Source organism: Eptesicus fuscus, chromosome 24 (assembly GCF_027574615.1).
Source record: "Eptesicus fuscus isolate TK198812 chromosome 24, DD_ASM_mEF_20220401, whole genome shotgun sequence".
Taxonomy (NCBI): Eukaryota; Metazoa; Chordata; class Mammalia; order Chiroptera; family Vespertilionidae; genus Eptesicus; species Eptesicus fuscus.
This window is the reverse complement of record NC_072496.1, coordinates 10,166,626-10,183,820: the sequence shown is the minus strand read 5'-3', so window position 1 is coordinate 10,183,820 and position 17,195 is coordinate 10,166,626. Positions and strand designations below refer to the sequence as shown.

General features: G+C 39.9%; 1 protein-coding gene across 3 annotated transcripts in view; it reads right to left on the bottom strand.

Annotated features, from left to right (window-relative positions):
• Positions 1 to 8,442: 8,442 nt before the first annotated feature.
• Positions 8,443 to 17,195, bottom strand: part of ESRRG (estrogen related receptor gamma) — a 164,755-nt gene continuing 156,002 nt past the window's right edge. For all 3 annotated transcript variants that reach the window (XM_054713130.1, XM_008149827.3, XM_054713131.1), the window contains 2 exons: positions 14,872 to 15,141; positions 8,443 to 8,687 (listed from right to left, as the gene is read on the bottom strand). In XM_054713130.1, the coding sequence (XP_054569105.1) occupies positions 8,443 to 8,687; positions 14,872 to 15,141 (515 nt within the window). The remainder of the gene's footprint in view (positions 8,688 to 14,871; positions 15,142 to 17,195) is intronic.

Here is a 17,195-nt window from a genome sequence, read left to right as displayed (position 1 = left end):
AGGTACATGCCCTTGACCGGAATCAAACCCGGGACCCTTCAGTCCACAGGCCAACGCTCTATCCACTGAGCCAAACCGGTTAGGCCAGTGGTTGGCAAACTCATTAGTCAACAGAGCCAAATATCAACAGTACAACGATTGAAATTTCTTTGGAGAGCCAAATTTTTTAAACAACTTCTTCTAACGCCACTTCTTCAACATAGACTCGCCCAGGCCGTGGTATTTTGTGGAAGAGCCACACTCAAGGGGCCCAAGAGCCGCATGTGGCTCGCGAGCCGCAGTTTGCCGACCCCGGCCTTAGAGTATTGTGGGCTAGATGTCATTTCTAAACATCGTTTTCCTCATTAGCCAGCCCAGAAATTACTCTCAACGACATATAGAGGGGTGGGCAAAAGTAGGTTCACAGTTGCGACTTAATGAAAGTTCACTCTTGTATTATTATTGTATTACTTTCCATACAGACGACTGTAAACCTTCTTTTTGCCCACCGCTGTATTTGTTTGTTCGGAGAAAGGGATTTCTTTCCCCCAATACGTACACTTGACAATATTAGCTATATATCTGTTTTGATTTATTAACATGAAGTGGATACTTAGGGCCTGCTCAACTCATCCTCTGCAATAAAGGAAGACCAAAGGCAAATTAAACTTTAGCGGGAGATAACGCATTTCAGGGCGATTAATACAAAAGTGCCTGCAGGGTCTTTTCAGACATAAAGGAGCAGTGTTGTTCACGTGTGAAAATACGCACTCACACACTGAAAGGGAATAGAGCCAACCCTTGCGTAGCTCTAGACAGCATTTTGGAAAATGCTCTTCTGAGTTTGGTTTTCTGAGCACCCCCCCTTTTATTATTATTATTATTTTTAAATAGCAGCCAGTTCTTCACTTCCCAACAAAACTGTGACATTTCCCTGAGCCTGGCAGATTGAATCGGAGTGTGAATAGAATGCTTTAATGCTCCTGCTTAGTCTGCAGTGTTTCCCCGTGAAGCCCTTCTGGCGACCCCTCCCAACAGTTGGTTTGCCATTTCCTAAAACCAGGTCTCCAAAGTCGTCCATTACGAAGCACGCAGGCTACTGTGATTTTCATTCACCAAGGTCACAGGCATTTTGGGGGTGGGGGAGGGAATAAGGTCCAATTCTCATGTCACTGTCAGCAACAAAATTTGTATTGACGCAAGCTTCACGGTTTTGGAGTCTTCTGTCAAAGCTGTGGTACAGGGCCTCCAGCAAAATGATCCAAATAATCCCATTTGGTCTAGGACATCCTTTGCAATTCTTTTTTAAAATAATATTGGAAAAGTATATTGTGTGTGTAAAGAGCCTTTTCATTCATGTTTTGGGCTTCCACATCGCTGGCTAAAAATATTTTTACGCACACAGACAGTCTTAAGTTTACAATCTTAACACATTGCGGGCTGATCAGGAGCATTCTCGTGTTTTCATATTACACATTGTTTTACATAAATGTTAAAGGCACACCTTAAAATTAAATAGCCATTGCATTTTGAAGTTATTTATTACATGTTCTTGCAAGCTAATATCTTTTTAAAGTATGATACTTTGTAAAATGTTTTTTGTACTCGTTCAACAGAAACTTATCTGGCCACTGGGTAAAGCTGGCAATAAAACTAGTGTGCAGTGTGTAAAGTCTAAAAAACACTTACTTTTGGCACAAATTTTCTCATGGCCAAATTTCTGTGGCATGCTATGGCATTGCATTCGTATATTGGGACATCTTTCCTTTTCTATGGCTATACAGTGGATGCAATAGTTAATTATTAATCTGGCTGGCATCTGTAATGAAAAAGGGAGTTTAGGCCATGGACTCAGTACGTAAATCTCTTGTGTGGCTGCAATCATCATATTCCTGCAGCGATGGTGTCACCTATTGTAATTTTTCTGCTAATAAACAAATTTGAACTAGCCAGGAATCCTAACTTTTGAGGCTAGTTGTTTATCTCAAATATACTCCAGAGAAATACTAATGCAGTTCTGCTTTGAATTTAATTTAAACAGGAACAGGCAAAACAAATCTCTGTGGAGGACATTTGACAATAATAAAATATTTCTCCCAGCGGGTGAGCTGGTAGCAATTGCATTGTTGCAATCCAGGCTCACGTTTCAGTAGGTCATTACCATCATAACAAGCCCTTGGACCAACTGGGATGGACATGCAACATTGAGCCCCTGATGGGCACATTATTTCAGACCTTTAACTTCATGGAGAACAAGACAAATACTGCTGGGGAAGGGGGATTATATTTTGAAATTCCTTTCTTTTCTATTTTGTTTCATAATAAGATGTAGCGTGCAATCAATCTACTGTTACTTGCTTGGTTTTGTTTTGTTTTCCTCCATACGACCAAAGAGCATGAGGCTAGACTGAGAGATTTGAAAGGGTTGGGAACACTGATTTAAATACTTCTCTATCGACAGGACTCTGGAACTATCCATTCAGTACGTAAAACCATTGTGGATGAAACAAAAACCCATCTTGTCCTTCCTAGATTAGTCACAAATTAAATTTCACATTTTGCAAAGTGTACCTGAAGTTTTGACACGGGCCCAAGAATGAAGTAGTCTATTTCCATTCTGTCTCATCTCTACCTCTCCTAAATCAGCACCTTGGAAAATATGGGTAAGGTAAGTCATTCCAAGAAATCAATTTTGTTGCTGTTTTTGCTTTTTATAGTAGGGGGAAAAATGGTATTTTGAACCACACCTAAATCCATTTTAAAGCATATGAAAGGACCAAGGGGGTAGCAGTAAAAGTTTTAAAAAAAGCTTGTGACATATTCTCCACGAGTTTTTGATCAGCTGTCTTTATTTTTCTATGGGGCATAAGCAGAGTCGAGGCCTGGGCATCAGCCATCAGCTGGGCTCTCCATGTGGGCTGGAGAAGCAAAGGAAGAGGAAGGAGGAACATGGGGAGTGTGAAGGTCAAAACAATCCAGGTGTAATGCATTGCCTTTGGATTTGTGAGGTAAGAGGTTAAGTCGTTTTGTCTCAATATTTTTGTTTTAAATGGTCTAAAACCCTCAGAAAAATTCAGAGCCAATGCATGAATTTTTTTTTTTTTTTAATTTAGGACGTTCATGGCTGAGTTGAAAAATGTATAAAATGTAAAGCAATGGTTCCCTCCTCTTGTCTTCACATTAGAATCACCTGGAGATTTGGGGGTTTTCATTATTCCAGAAACCAAGCCACATCTCAGACCAATTAAACCCCAATCTGTGGGGTTGGGGAATATGATGGCGTTGGTAACACTCTCCCGGTGATTCCAATACGCAGCCTCGTTTGGAAACCACTACTTTAAAGAAGAAAAATCACTTATAAAGAACAGGTGCAAATAACAGCGATCCCTTGGACACAAACAACAGAATCCATTGGTCAGAGTTACTCATTGTCTCTATATCCAGAAATACAACCCGATAAAATGCCAAACGCCAATTTTGTTATTATTATTATTATTTTTTACACCACAGGCATCCCTGACCAACATGGCCGCCCCTGAGAAGTCACCCTGTCAACATCCTAAATGATAAAAACTGTAACATGTCAGCAAGAGAATTCTGACATTTAAGTTCTTAAAACGCACGTAACATTATATTCCGGGTGTCCCCAAACTGTCTACCCGCTTTGAATAAATTATTCATTCCAATGGTTTAAACCTGAAAAGAAAGAAACATCAGTTGAGCTATCAGATGCTAACGTGTGTGTACATTTTGGGGGACACCCTGTATTTTTAAAGGAGGACACCCTGGAAGATTACAGGCATGCTAGTTCCTTTTAGGTTTGTATCTCGCATAGTCTCAGTTCCCCCAAAATACTTGGTAAACAACCCCCCAAACACTGTCAGATACTATGCCGAGCCATTGCAACTCACAGGACATGAATATAGGGGGGTAAAAAAAAAGACAGTTTTGTTGCTAGCTCCTGCGTCTTGGCGATTTAGGTAAATCTCACGCCCTAAAACCGTGTCCTCGGCTCGCTTCTCTTGAGAACTAGCCACCGCTGAAAGGCGAGAAGCTCAGTGGGCAGACGCCTGACAAAACACTCACGAGATGGGCAGAGACGACAAGAACTCGCACGTTAGCACTTGTGCCAAGGCTGCACGAGGGTCTCCGGGCGAACCAGGCGAGGGGAGGCCGCTGGCTGTCAGCATCGCCGCTCACCCCTCTGGCGTTAGAATCTGGCAGCTCCCCGCCCCACGCTCACCGATCTATCAACTCTGTGGATCCCTCATCCAGGAAATCCGGTGGGCAACTCCCCGGCTGCTCCAGAAAGCCTGCAGCTGGCTGACGAGCTCCGTGCAAAAACCTGATTTAATTGTGGATGGAGGGAAATAATAGGTGTCTCTGGTTTTTAATGTGATCTTAAAATAGGGGGGGAAAGTTTTCTGTTGTGACAGTGACATGGAGGCGATGATTTTGAGTAATGCGGAATGATGTGGAGATGCTTGGAGATTAAGTAAGAGCTATATAAAGGCTTGTCAGAATGAATTCTAATGTGCCACGAGACGCTTTGCATACTCTTAAATATGCAAAATGTCTCTCTGCGCCCTCGGATTCACTCTGACAAGCCTTTATATAGCTCTTATTTAAACGCCTGCTTTATTTTTAGGAAACAGGTACTCAGAGCCACTCTTTCGATGGAAGCAACAAAGGGCAATGTTTATTGATTTGGTTCTTTCGTGTGGAGGGAAATAAAGAAACACCATACGGAAGAGCAATCAAAAGTGGAAGCTTGTTTAATATTGCTCTACCATCATCCCGAAAGGCATAATAATTTGAGTTACACATCTGAACTGATTGGAGTTACAGAATCATATCTCCTTTTTGCATTTAACAATATATACAATATAAAATAAATACATTTACACAAATGGACATTGGTTGGAGCACACGGTATGGTACACATCACAAAAATATACAATTGATTGCTTTACAGATGTGAGGCCCATCTACAGCTATAGACATGGTTTTATTATTATTATTATTATCATTATTATTATTCTTTTTACTATTGGCTATAATGCAACTCCTGGATTATTATAAGCAGTTTAAATTTTTTTTTGTCCTTTTACGATCTTTGCACATAAGACTGCCATAAAATGTTTTCCTAGGCAGGTAAACAGAGACGCTTAAATAATTAAAATACAATCACCAACACCCATTTTCTCTTCTATAAGAAAAATAGCAGTTTTAAATTTTTTATATCTTTTATGTTATCATTTAAATGCAAAATAGTGGAATAAATACAACAATCTGAGCTGATTGAAACACAAGAGTAACAGCAGGTAGTCACACAATCATATTGCTTTAAATAAGAACCAACTGAAAAACAAAATCAAAATTAAAATCATATAGCTAAAACATACACCTTTATAACTTCTCAAAACTTCACATTAAGTAAATGGTCTTGCCTGAAACTCGAAAAGACTTACCTCAAGCGAGGTTTTAAGCGGGGCATTTGCCCTAAAGCCCGTGCAGTAATTTTAAATCTGTATTGTTCGTTGTATTTCCTATTTATGGGGTACATGTTTCACTTAAACTGAAAACTTAACATTGTCCTCTCTTCTTTCCACATATCTCCATCTCCTGTTTTCAGTTGGTTGGCTCTTACTTCTGAAGCCCAAGTACTTTAATGTGATACAGTAAAAACGATGTATATCTTGTATATATTTCATTTATATATAGTGTGGTTGAATAGTAGCAACTTAAACCCCGCACAGACTTTCTGGAAAATAATCTTTTTTTTTAAACACTTACATATATAAATAATCTTATAGAATCAGCACCTTTTTATTTTCCCAGGAGTTGGATTGTTCTGTTGTTATTTTTCAAGGGATGTGCCAATTTCTGAACTCCTATCACAGCTATAAATTTCAAGTTATTGACCATCTGAATGAATTGCTAATGATGATTTATCTAGAATCACACTACAATCACTTCTCTACTGAGAAACCACAATCTACAATATAGTCCCATATAGCTAATGATAGATACACAGTATTTCTAGCATGAGGTTGATGAACCATCAACCCAAGGTATTTTGTTTAAAGCACACAAAGGAGCAAGAGTTTTGGAAACGTATCCGCACCAAAAAAGTTTTGCAACAACACAGAGCGAGTTAATAACAACGTTGTGGGAGAGATGAGTGAGTGAAAGCCATATATATACAGCATTTAAAAATTAGACTTATCTATATTCTTGAAATATTCAAAGTTTTATTTCTAAGCTATACATTGGTATTCTATAATAAACCATTAGAGAAATTATCCCTTGTTTTGAAAATATTATGATTTTTGATGTGGATCTGTTCATAAGGAATACTTGTTTGGAGTTTCAATCTCTTAATTCTTATTAGGAAGAACCTTATTACGGGTAAGGAATAGAATATACTACGGTAGTCTCCTGAGGAATTGTACATCCAATATTGTCTCTAATTCTACCCTGTGTCTAAAAAGCACACACCACGAGAATCCAAACACCACAAGAAGAACAAGACAAACAGTCTTTGAATGCAACATAAAACTCCGAGAAAGCACAGCAAACATGAAACATTGAAAAGCTGAACTACATCTCTTTTTGTTTGTTAGGATTACAATTTTAATTACATCTGTGTACATAGAAGAAGACTGTTCACATGGTACAGGGAGCAGCTACTAACACTGGTCCGTTGGATAGCATCTGATGGAGGTTACTGTTTCTTGGGTATTCGGCGACTGTAGGTTTTGGGGGCATCTAATCGATTCCTTCATTAGATTACACCTCTCCACCATCGGGAACCTGACTTTCTGGCTGGGACAACACTGGTTGAAAAGCAGCTGTATTGGCCTTAGCTCTTGGTTAAAAACCACAGATTAAACATTCCTAAATGAATCAACTCATACCAAGAGGTTTAAGAATTTGGTCAGGCATCGTCCTCTTTGACGGTTTTTTTTTTTGTTGTTGTTCTTCCAACTCTGGCATTATTGCCTCTTGAATGAAGACCGGCTCACAGCTCCTTCCGGGACAAAGTCTGTAACTTTGCAGATAGGCAGTAATGCATCCCTAACCACCGCAGCAGCTAGAAATCGTATGGCGATGGCACCTCCCAGGTGGAGAAGTGCGCTTCGGAAAATGCCACGGATCTGGAGTCCAGGCGCAGTGATGACAGGTGACCACCCAGAGCCACTGCAGGTGTAATCTCATCCTTCTCGTCAGAGAACATTGAGGGAAACTGGAGCTCGCCTTAAGAACCTGATGTTTGGGACCAGACGGGCACACAACATAAATTGCATCCGTGAGAATATGCACCTTCCCTTCAACTATTGCTTGAGTAGGTTAAATTCCCATATTAATAAATGGCTGAGAAGTGGTAAAGCTGGTACAAAAAAAAAAATCTCCATTTTGTAAGAAGAAACAAAACGTTTTTAAAAAAATCTTCATTCAGGATTCATGTGTCCTTCATTATTGTCCATAATTGTTCAAAACCAGCACAAAATTGCAGTATTCTTAATTTCTCTTTAGTATTGCGTGAATGAATAAAGCTTAAAACTATTCCCTGAAAAAGTTACTTAGTAGCTAAACTAACAAATACCTGGAAGACTTTGAGAAAACAATTCAGGAATCAAATGGCTGTAACTGATCAAGATGGAAAAGTGATGATAAGAAGCAGCCGATGCAAAGTTGCTTAAGTTGTCTGATTAGGGGCTGCTCCCACGGAATCTGATACTGCCCTCAGTCGATCCGTTCCTGTTGCACTGTACTTGAGCTACGTTGGTTCTTTCTCTTTGATTCCTTAGTCACGGGGGACATTGTGGTTCACAATTAAGTTCACTGGCATCCATACTATGGATTTCCTTCCTTTGGCAGGGCTGGCTTCCACCACTCTTCAATTAGAGACCTCTTTTCAAAGTTCAGCAGCACAGGGAGAGAGGAAGAAAGGGAGAGGGGGGAGGGAGGGAATAAGGAAGGGAGGAAAAGAAAGGAAATAAAACTTTTCTTACTGCTAGAGCTATTTAAATTTAGAAGGAGAAGGATGAGAAGAGAAAGGACAGAAAAGGAAAAAAGGAAGGGAGGGAGGAGGGAGGGAGGGAGGGAGGGAGGGAGGGAGGGAGGAAGGAAGGAAGGAAGGAAGGAAGGAAGGAAGGAAGGAAGGAAGGAAGGAAGGAAATGAGAGAGAGAGAGAGGGAACCAGTAACCAAGAAATGAAAGGAGGAATAGAGAGGGAAGGAAAAAAAAAAAGAAGAGAAATGAGAAGAAGGAAAAAAAAAGATGAGAAATCTGAAAGCTGCTTCATAGTCTTGCTGCTAAGTGATCAGTGCAGTCTTTGCTGATTGGGGATGGCGATGGCGTTGACTAAGCTCTACGTTTCTTCCACATTACGCTTGGGTTTATTTTCCCTTTCTCGGCGGGCGTGCAGGAGGAGACGGCGGCCCAGGAGGCCTTTAGTCAGACCTTGGCCTCCAGCATTTCCAAAAAGAGTTTGTGCATGGGGACCTTGCCTTCCAGTTTGATGTTGTAGAAGTGCTGCACGGCCTTGGTGGAGGTCTGCCTGAGCAGGGGCAGCGTCATCAGCATCTTGCCAGCCCTGCGCGGGTCCTCCACGTGCTGGCCGGCTTCATAGTCCTGCAGGGCCTCGTGCAGGACGTCCTGGAGCTTCTGCACGGCCTCCACATCCTCTATGTGCATGGAGTCTGCGCGACAAAGCAAAGGACAGACACAACGCTATTAGTGATTGTGAGAAGCCCGCGTGCAGCAGAGTCCTGCAAGTTAAAGGCTATCCTTCCACTCCCCTCAGCTGTGAAATCTCTAAACGCAGCGTCTCCCCTTTCCAAACGGTCTATTTTTGGGGGGTATACATTTCCCTAGAGTTGATCATTTTCAGTGCTTCATAAGAACATGGGAATTAACCCTAGCTGGTTTGGCTCAGTGGATAGAGCATGGGCCTGCAGACTGAAGGGTACTTCCCAGTTTGAATCCTGTCAAGGGCACATGACTAGGTTAGGGGCTCAATCCCCAGTAGGGGGCATGCAGGAGGCAGCCAATCAATGATTCTCTCTCATCATTGATATTTCTATCTCTCTCCCTCTCCCTTCCTCTCTAAAATCAATACAAAAATACATTTAAAAAAAGAACATGGGAATTATTATAAAAGAGTCAATACTGAAAGGGTGTGGGTTGTTGTTTTTTTCTTAAGAAGAAGCACGAGAAACCTTTCTTTTAACAGATTATGACCATGGCTAGGTTATTCATTACCTCATTCACGTATATATTCATTCACTCAGCAATCGTGGAAGGCCATCTAGGAAAAGTATTAATTTCGGTGCCGGGGTGGTGAAGTTGTTAAACATCCTGACCTTGCCCTGACAAAGCTAACATATCCCAAAAGATAAGAAACACGCTGATGACGGAGATTTTTAAAACTCCATGTATATAGCCTGGATCTAACACTGTGTTCCGTTGTAGAATTTTCAGTTACTATTCACGGTGCCTTAAAAGATCCTTACATAGTCTGCTTCTCTGCTGAGATACAAATAATGCCTTTAGATTAATGAGTTCTGAAATTTAATTTAAAAATCCAATCCGATCAAGCAAGGAAAGGGTTAACAGTGTTGTCACGATTATTCTTGGGAGAAATGTCAGATTGGGGCGGGGAGGGAGGTATAAAAGTTACAGCTCTAAAAGAGACACTTAATTATATACAAGTTTGAATCATTTAGCATGTTTTATTGATTCTGATGACAGTTTATCTGTTAATTATACATAATGGGGTCTTTGGGGGGAATTCTGAATGTTTAATAATTCTGCTTCTCTAAGAATACAGAGTTCTCAGATATACGTAGTTAGCCTAATCTTTCATATAATTCAAATATCAGATCACATGCATAAAAAGAGAGAGAAAAATGTAATTTAAAATCAAGTGGCTAAACATATGATAAAAAAATTATGGCATAGTAATTAATAGATTGAGTGCTATTGTAAGCGGTAACATGTTTTTAAATTTTGTGGTTTTTTTTTTCTTTTACATGGTTATTTTGAATCATTTCACAATATAGTTGGTGAACTATTTATATTAGGTGGTTAATGACACATTTCTTTGAAAGAGTTTTGAATAATCTGAAATACAGTTGTTTATATGTATTTACTGCTCAAGACTTGATTCCTGCCTGAAGGAGCCCAAAGAAGGAATTCTGCTCCGTTAGAAATGTGATGTGGTGCCCTGGACTGGAACTCAAGATGTTCTCTGCCCTGGCTGGTGTGGCTCAGTGGTTGAGCCTCAACCTATGAACCAGGAGGTCACAGTTGGATTCCTGGTCAGGGCACATGCCCATGTTGTGGGCTGGATCCCAGTAGAGGACGTGCAGGAGGCAGCCCATCAATGATTCCCTCTCATCATTGATGTTTCTATCTCTCTCCCTCTTCCTTTCTCTCTGAAATCCATAAAAAAAAAGTATATTTTTGTAATAGGAGTTGAAATTTTCCTGAACCTGTCTCATTCAACCTCCCATCTTCATCAGGAACCTCTATACCACATTTTCACAAAGACATTTCTATATATGTAGAGCATTCCACTTGATAAGGAACCAAGCTAATATTTAGAAATGTCTTCTTTATATTGTCCCCCATTTGTCTCCAATGACCAGTAGTTGGTCCTGGTCCCAGTTACTGGGGCAATACAGGGTACATGCATGTCCTTCTACATGGCAGGTTTTTATATGCTTGAAGTCAGGGGCACAGTCACCTCTGGGCCCACCCCAAGCCCAGCCTTCCCCACTTCTGGGGCCCAGCAGGAGATATATTATAGGATGTCACAGGAAATCAGGCGAGAACAAATAGCAGAGAGCTATGCTCACAAACAGCAATTAAGACTTCAAACTATTCTTTAAAGGCTGTGATTTAGCATGTGAGATTTAGAAATGATTTAATCAAATTACTATGATAATTTAACTTCCCATTTACAGAAAAAGATTCTAAGTCATTTTAGCTTTGCCCGTTCTCGGATCTGCTAATACTTTAAATGCAAACTCACTAAATCTGAACTATTTAATTAGACCATGATTCAGCTGGCAGGCTGCTGAAGAAAATATTAATCTCCATTAGAGATCCCAGTTCAAGTTCTGGCTCTGTGGCTTTCATCTCCGTTCTGTTCTTTCGGCTAAATTTATACACGCGTGCCAGGCCCAATAGAAACACCATTATTTATGGAATTATTTAGCTCTGGTTGCTGGTGATGGTCTCTTTTTAACTTAATGTTTTTAACGGAAATAGTCCCAGAATTCATGCTAACGGGAACCAGCTAAAACTTAACAATGAAAATCATAGGTTTATGAACTAACTAGACGGGGTGAGGCTATACTTTAAAAACAATGGGTAAATTGTTAAAACACACACACACAAACACACACACACACACACACACAAACACACAAACATTGATATTCTTGGGCCCAAGCCCAGACCTATTAAATTAGAAAATTGGGGCGGAATCAGGACATCAGTATTTGTTAAAATCTAGGTGATTCTATGGCCAAGCTAGATAAAAATGAGCATATTACCTTGGGGGCAGTGGCAATAGTTTCAAACAAATTCTTAGACATAAACGCTAGAACAATCTCAAGAATAGATCCCCATGATATAACCTTACCCAAAAGGCTTGTAGTAATATTTCATTGCATTTTCCACTAACAACATAAAATTAATTACAGAGGTCTGCATATGCAAAAAAAAATTCTACACATGAGAAAATTGGGCCTATTAATTACAATGTTAAAATGGCGACCTCAGTTGTACTTTTAAAATTCCACCTCAAAGACATGTAACAGTGATGCGATCATTGTTGGCACTCAAAAATAAGACAATACATATTTTAAGCGAGTCTCTGGGTTATTTTTTTAACCTTCAAAATTAATTGGAACAGTTATATAGGGTTTCCAAATATTTGAATGGGAGAATTACAGTATTAGTTTGTGATACATTGTTTCTTTGTTCTTTTTGTCACACACCTGATAATAGGTACTACACTACCACTGGTGTTCTGGTGGACTAAATATTCCTGAATTCACACATGACAGAAACACAGCTACAAAAAATATGACAGTCATTAACAGGAAGCCAATTCCCTGTTTCCCAAGCATAAGCACAACATTTATAATTATTGAATAAAGACAGATGTTTAAAATAAGCTGAAATTTAGATTAATGAGACAATGCTTGTTAACACCTACAGCCACACGGGGAATGCTAAGATACCTATAAATTAAATGACACTGAAATAGATTTTTTTTTTTTTTTGCACAAAAAGTCACTTAAGCTGATCTGAAATTTCTAAATACTAAAAAAGAAAACCTATGAGCTTTTCAGGGTATCTAGGAATAGTGTTAAAAATTTTCATACTGACGTATTTAAGAGCAGTTTAGGAATCACTGGATCTCAGCAAGATCAAATCTACAACTTTATCACTGCCCTCCCAATAATGGTAAAAAAATAAAATAAAAAAGGAATGAATGACATCATATGCAGTATCAAAGAAAATGACTTTTCTGCGTCATTTATCCCAAGCTAAAATGGTGGAGCTCACAGGTCAGAGGAGAAGAGAAAGGCCACATTTATACAACACAGGAGAGGTGGCATACTTAGGAACTAAAATGGCCCTTATAATCATTTCTTCTTTATTAGGATGCTGACTCAACTTCTCTTAGTATTGAGAGGCTCAAAGACTGTTAAAATAACACAGGAACATTTTGTGACATGGAGACATTTTCTTAGAAAAAGCAGTGCTGTTCAATACTATAATAAGGGGAGAATTGGGGGGGGGGGATTGTTAATTATCTCTGGCTTTAAACAAGAAAAACAAACTAACTAGCTCTTTAAAGATCCTAATAACTAGTCCCTGCTCTGAAATAGGGCAATTCCTCCCCCTAAGGGAAGAGTGGGTGGCATTCGAATATTTATCTATAAAAATATGAAGGATTATACTTCTCAACAACAGAGACAGAAATGCCATCCATTCGGGCACTCAATTATAATCCATAGCCATACCATATGCCTCCAACTTCTAAAATTATAAACATTTCAGCCATTTTGATGACAAAATCTTAGCATTGCTCAGCATTCATGATGTAGTTATTTTTTTTTAAAAAAAAGCAATTTGAAGCATAAAGGACACAAAACAGGCTTGCTGTGCTTTATAGATAATTATTCAAAGAAATGTTTAAATTTGAATTACTATGTGATTACCAAATAAAAATTCACAAATCTGTATCTAATTATGAGAGGGGCTATAAAATGAAGTCTCTGCAAATTAATAAATTCTCAGAAAATTGCTGTCCCGATTTCCCACTTTGGCTTTCCAGAGAGCAGGACCAGGGACCCTTGATTTTGCAAATGCAACGCCATTTGTCATAATGAGTCATAATGTACAGTTTCCCAGGGAAACAGAAGAGAATGGTGTGGTTAACAACTAAAAGGGCGAAATGCTAAACTCCATTATAAAGACCCATCGGAAAGTACAACTTCATTGTTGAAAACAATGTCCCTCCTATCCGTCCCAGGATCCGTGCATCAATATTGTAGATGAACTGTTAATGACAAAATCAATTAAAAAATTATTTCTAAACACAGTCACGCGTCCCCCGGCTCTCACGGGGGCAATCTGGGCAGAAGGGCTCATCTCCCTAGGACCGCGCCAAATCACCCCTCCGTCATCCCCAACTAAGCAAAAGCAATCTGGTTTTTCATTTTTCAGCGCGGCTGAGCCCAGCCTGAGATTGATCGTCACATATGGCCCCAGAAAGCAAACTGTCAATACCTTGAAAGCTGCAGAATTTGAACAAATAGCCGTCCGCCCATTCAAGCCACTCACTGCATCCCATTTAACAGATTTTATTGACAGTTTCCTCCTTGTAATTAAAGGGAAAACTACTGGCCGGCAACCAAGATAAAGTTCAAAGATAGGGTCAAAACAAAAGCAGATGGAGGGGCACGGAGTGACTGTCAATGGGACAGAGCCGCCCGGCGTGTTATCGACGCGCAGGTATCTAATGATCGGGCCGTCATTAAGGAGGGATCTAGCCTGCACTCTATGCAAATGAGGAAACAGACTTAAGACCACAAGAAAGGGTTCAGAGAGACACCAGGGGGGGACCAACAAAGCGCCAACGATTTTTTTTTTTTTACATGCCAGAGGTTGCCGCCTCTTTTAGTGAGTTTCAGTGTAAATGTAAAGGCTGTTTACCCCCATCCTGCTTCACCCTCACTGCATAGGTAGGCAGTGCCTTTGAGGGGACTAGTCCCACAGCCCAATTTGACTTTTAGAGAATTCCAGAAGGCGAGAAAACAGAGGGTTCTTTGATAACCAAAATTAAATTTAAAAAAAATACAAAAGATGTGTTTTTTTCCAATTGCAAAATGTGCATTTTTTGAGGGGAAAAAATGGTTTATGTGTATTTGTAATGCACACAAGACAACTGGAGCTAATTTTGTCATGGGAATGTCCATGTACACTACAAATTAGTAAATGCATGAGGTGGCAAAAATCCCACAGCTTGCCATAGGCAAATGTAGGGTGTCCCCCCAAAATGTATACACACACTTAGAATAATGATAAAGGCAGTGTTTATTAAAAAACATGTCATTTCAAAATGGAGCTGTCAGCTGTTGAAGTGTGCATACATTGTGGGGGACACCCTGTATAATAAAAATAATTCCCATCACATTGATTTTCCTTCTTTATAACTTTTCACCAGAAAGCTGCGATTATTCTAATTTTGCTGATTCATACAGAATTTACAACGGGGCCCAGAGGATCTCGGAAGAAGTTAAGGGAAAAGATAAAAATGACACAGGAAAAAATGTACCAAGGACCACTCAATATGCCAACCTGAATTAGCGAGAGCTATTGCTTTGAGGGTGACGAATTCCTCTTTCTCCAGCTTCATGCTCTTGTATTTCTTCACCAGCTGCAGGATGGCATTATTTAGGTCGAGCAGGCCTGCTAACTTGGACTGGTCTTCATCCATTATATAATCGTCTGCATAGACAAGTTCATCCTCAAACGAGAGAGATCGGTATACGACACCAAGGATCAAAATTTCCATCCAAGCACTCTGCAGGAGGCTCATCTGGTCCGCCAGGGACAGCGTGGAGAATCCTGCATGGGGAGATGAGCAGATCAAGTTACCCTACAGCCATCACTTCATAGGGACGCATTCGTTTCAATGGTGGGCGGCCTCTGCATTAGGGCTGGGAATTGTGCTGAGTTGCCATTAGATGCTCTTACATTCCCCCCTGATCACTGCGCGAATGGCAAAGTAAAAGTCACGAGCCAGCTCCAACACAGTGGTGTTTTCCTGAGCTTTCATAGACTGAAAGCAATACAACAGAGAATTCTGTATCTTTCACTTGAGAAGAAAATGCGATGTGATCGTTAAATACGCTTGATTTTCTGGCGAAGGTCTTAATGGCTCATAGGAAGTCAGATTTTCAACGTTCTCAGGTCTAAAAACTGCTATTGATAAACAGAATAAAAGTGTCTTTCTTAAAAAAGCCAAAAAAATAAAGGAAAACAAGTAATTTAGGTCATACAATTTGGAAACATTTCTCTAAAACAGTACAAGCACAGTGGACAATTAGTATACTTACACTCACAAGAAACTTTGCAATTGGATATTTGTTCCCATCAATATTTAACATGAATTCCTTTTAAGAAGTGATTGTTGGTATAAAAGAGAGTGGAGTACTTAGTGTCCTGGCCTCCTCCAAACAGAAAAGCAGGTTTGTTCTTAGGATTAAGACCCAGTTATTTTAAAAGTTGAACATGAGGGCAATGAGGTTGTGCAGAGGACATGAGCAGAGCCAGATCAGAATTTAAATATTTGCTCCACTGAGCTACTTACTGGCTCTTTCGTCTTGAGAATGACAATTTACTTGTACCTTAATTTTTTACTGGAAAGTATAAAAACCATCCAACAAAGCACGGACTTGTAATATGCATTCGATAAGTGTAGCTACATCAGATATTATTTTTATCTGAAATACCAGCATGACTGTTTTCAATTCTTTACTGAAACTCTATGAATGCTTACAGTCCCTTTTGAGCTTGCATAAACATATAAATATATGTAAGAAATGGGGTTCAATAGGGAAAATTAAGTAGTACAATTAAGCCTACTTAGAAATGGAGAGGTTTATTTATAGCTTCGAGGGACTAGATCTAAATGCTGAAAGATAGGTAAGGTCTTAGTGAATATAGCCAGTAATTAGCCAAATACTTCTGTAACAGTCTTTTTAAAAAAATAAGTTTCTTTTGTAAAACTTTACTTTCATTTCCAAGGTTCTGCCCAAGGGATTCCAAGGGTAACCAACCACTCCTGGGGTCTTGGAGGACCATGATTTAAGGCACTAGCGCCAGTAATTCTAGAGAGGGGAAATCTGGGGGCAATGCCACTTATAAAATCTATGTTTACTCCCCTCCCAGACCCTGTTACCCAAATCAAATACATGCAGTGCTACCCAACCTTCTTAGGCTCTTGCTCTGGTCATTGTTGGCGTCATTTTTATTCCTATCACACTGCCCATGTCCCATGTGGTATCAGCAAGGACAGCACAGTAAGAAGAAAGGTCAGGGTTCCCTGGGCTGTTGCTGATAACTAGTAGCTTGCCATTTGGCACCATCAGCTAAGAGTGTTTAATACAATCATCAAGAGGGATTAGGCCAGCCGCACTGAGGGGGTCTGCAGGCATCTGTGAAAAGCCTTTCTTTCCCTGGTTAGCAAGCTGCTGACACAGGACTCGGCAGATCTTCCTCTGGACCTGGCTGTGGAAGTCTTTTTTTCCCCATTCTTTTTTGTGTCTCTGCAAAGTGGGCTAAATTACTAAACGGCCTCCTAAAATCAGCCATAACAATTGATAACATTTTCAACAGACATTCAAAAGAGGAAAATAATGATCTGATGAGTCGTTTTGGCTCCATTTGCTTTCAATCAAAAGAAGGTTAACCTTAAAACAAAAACACACACACACACAAACAATATCATTCTTTTTTTCTGCCCCATCCCCCCACAACTAAGAAAAAAATGCCATGCACACCCAACTAGCGAACTCGAGAAAAGGGGACGACGTGGGACTTCCTTTCAGAAGTTAAACGGATGAAAAAAAGACACGTCCTCTAGGAAGTTGTGAGCAAAAAGGCCTTTTCCCTTTGCC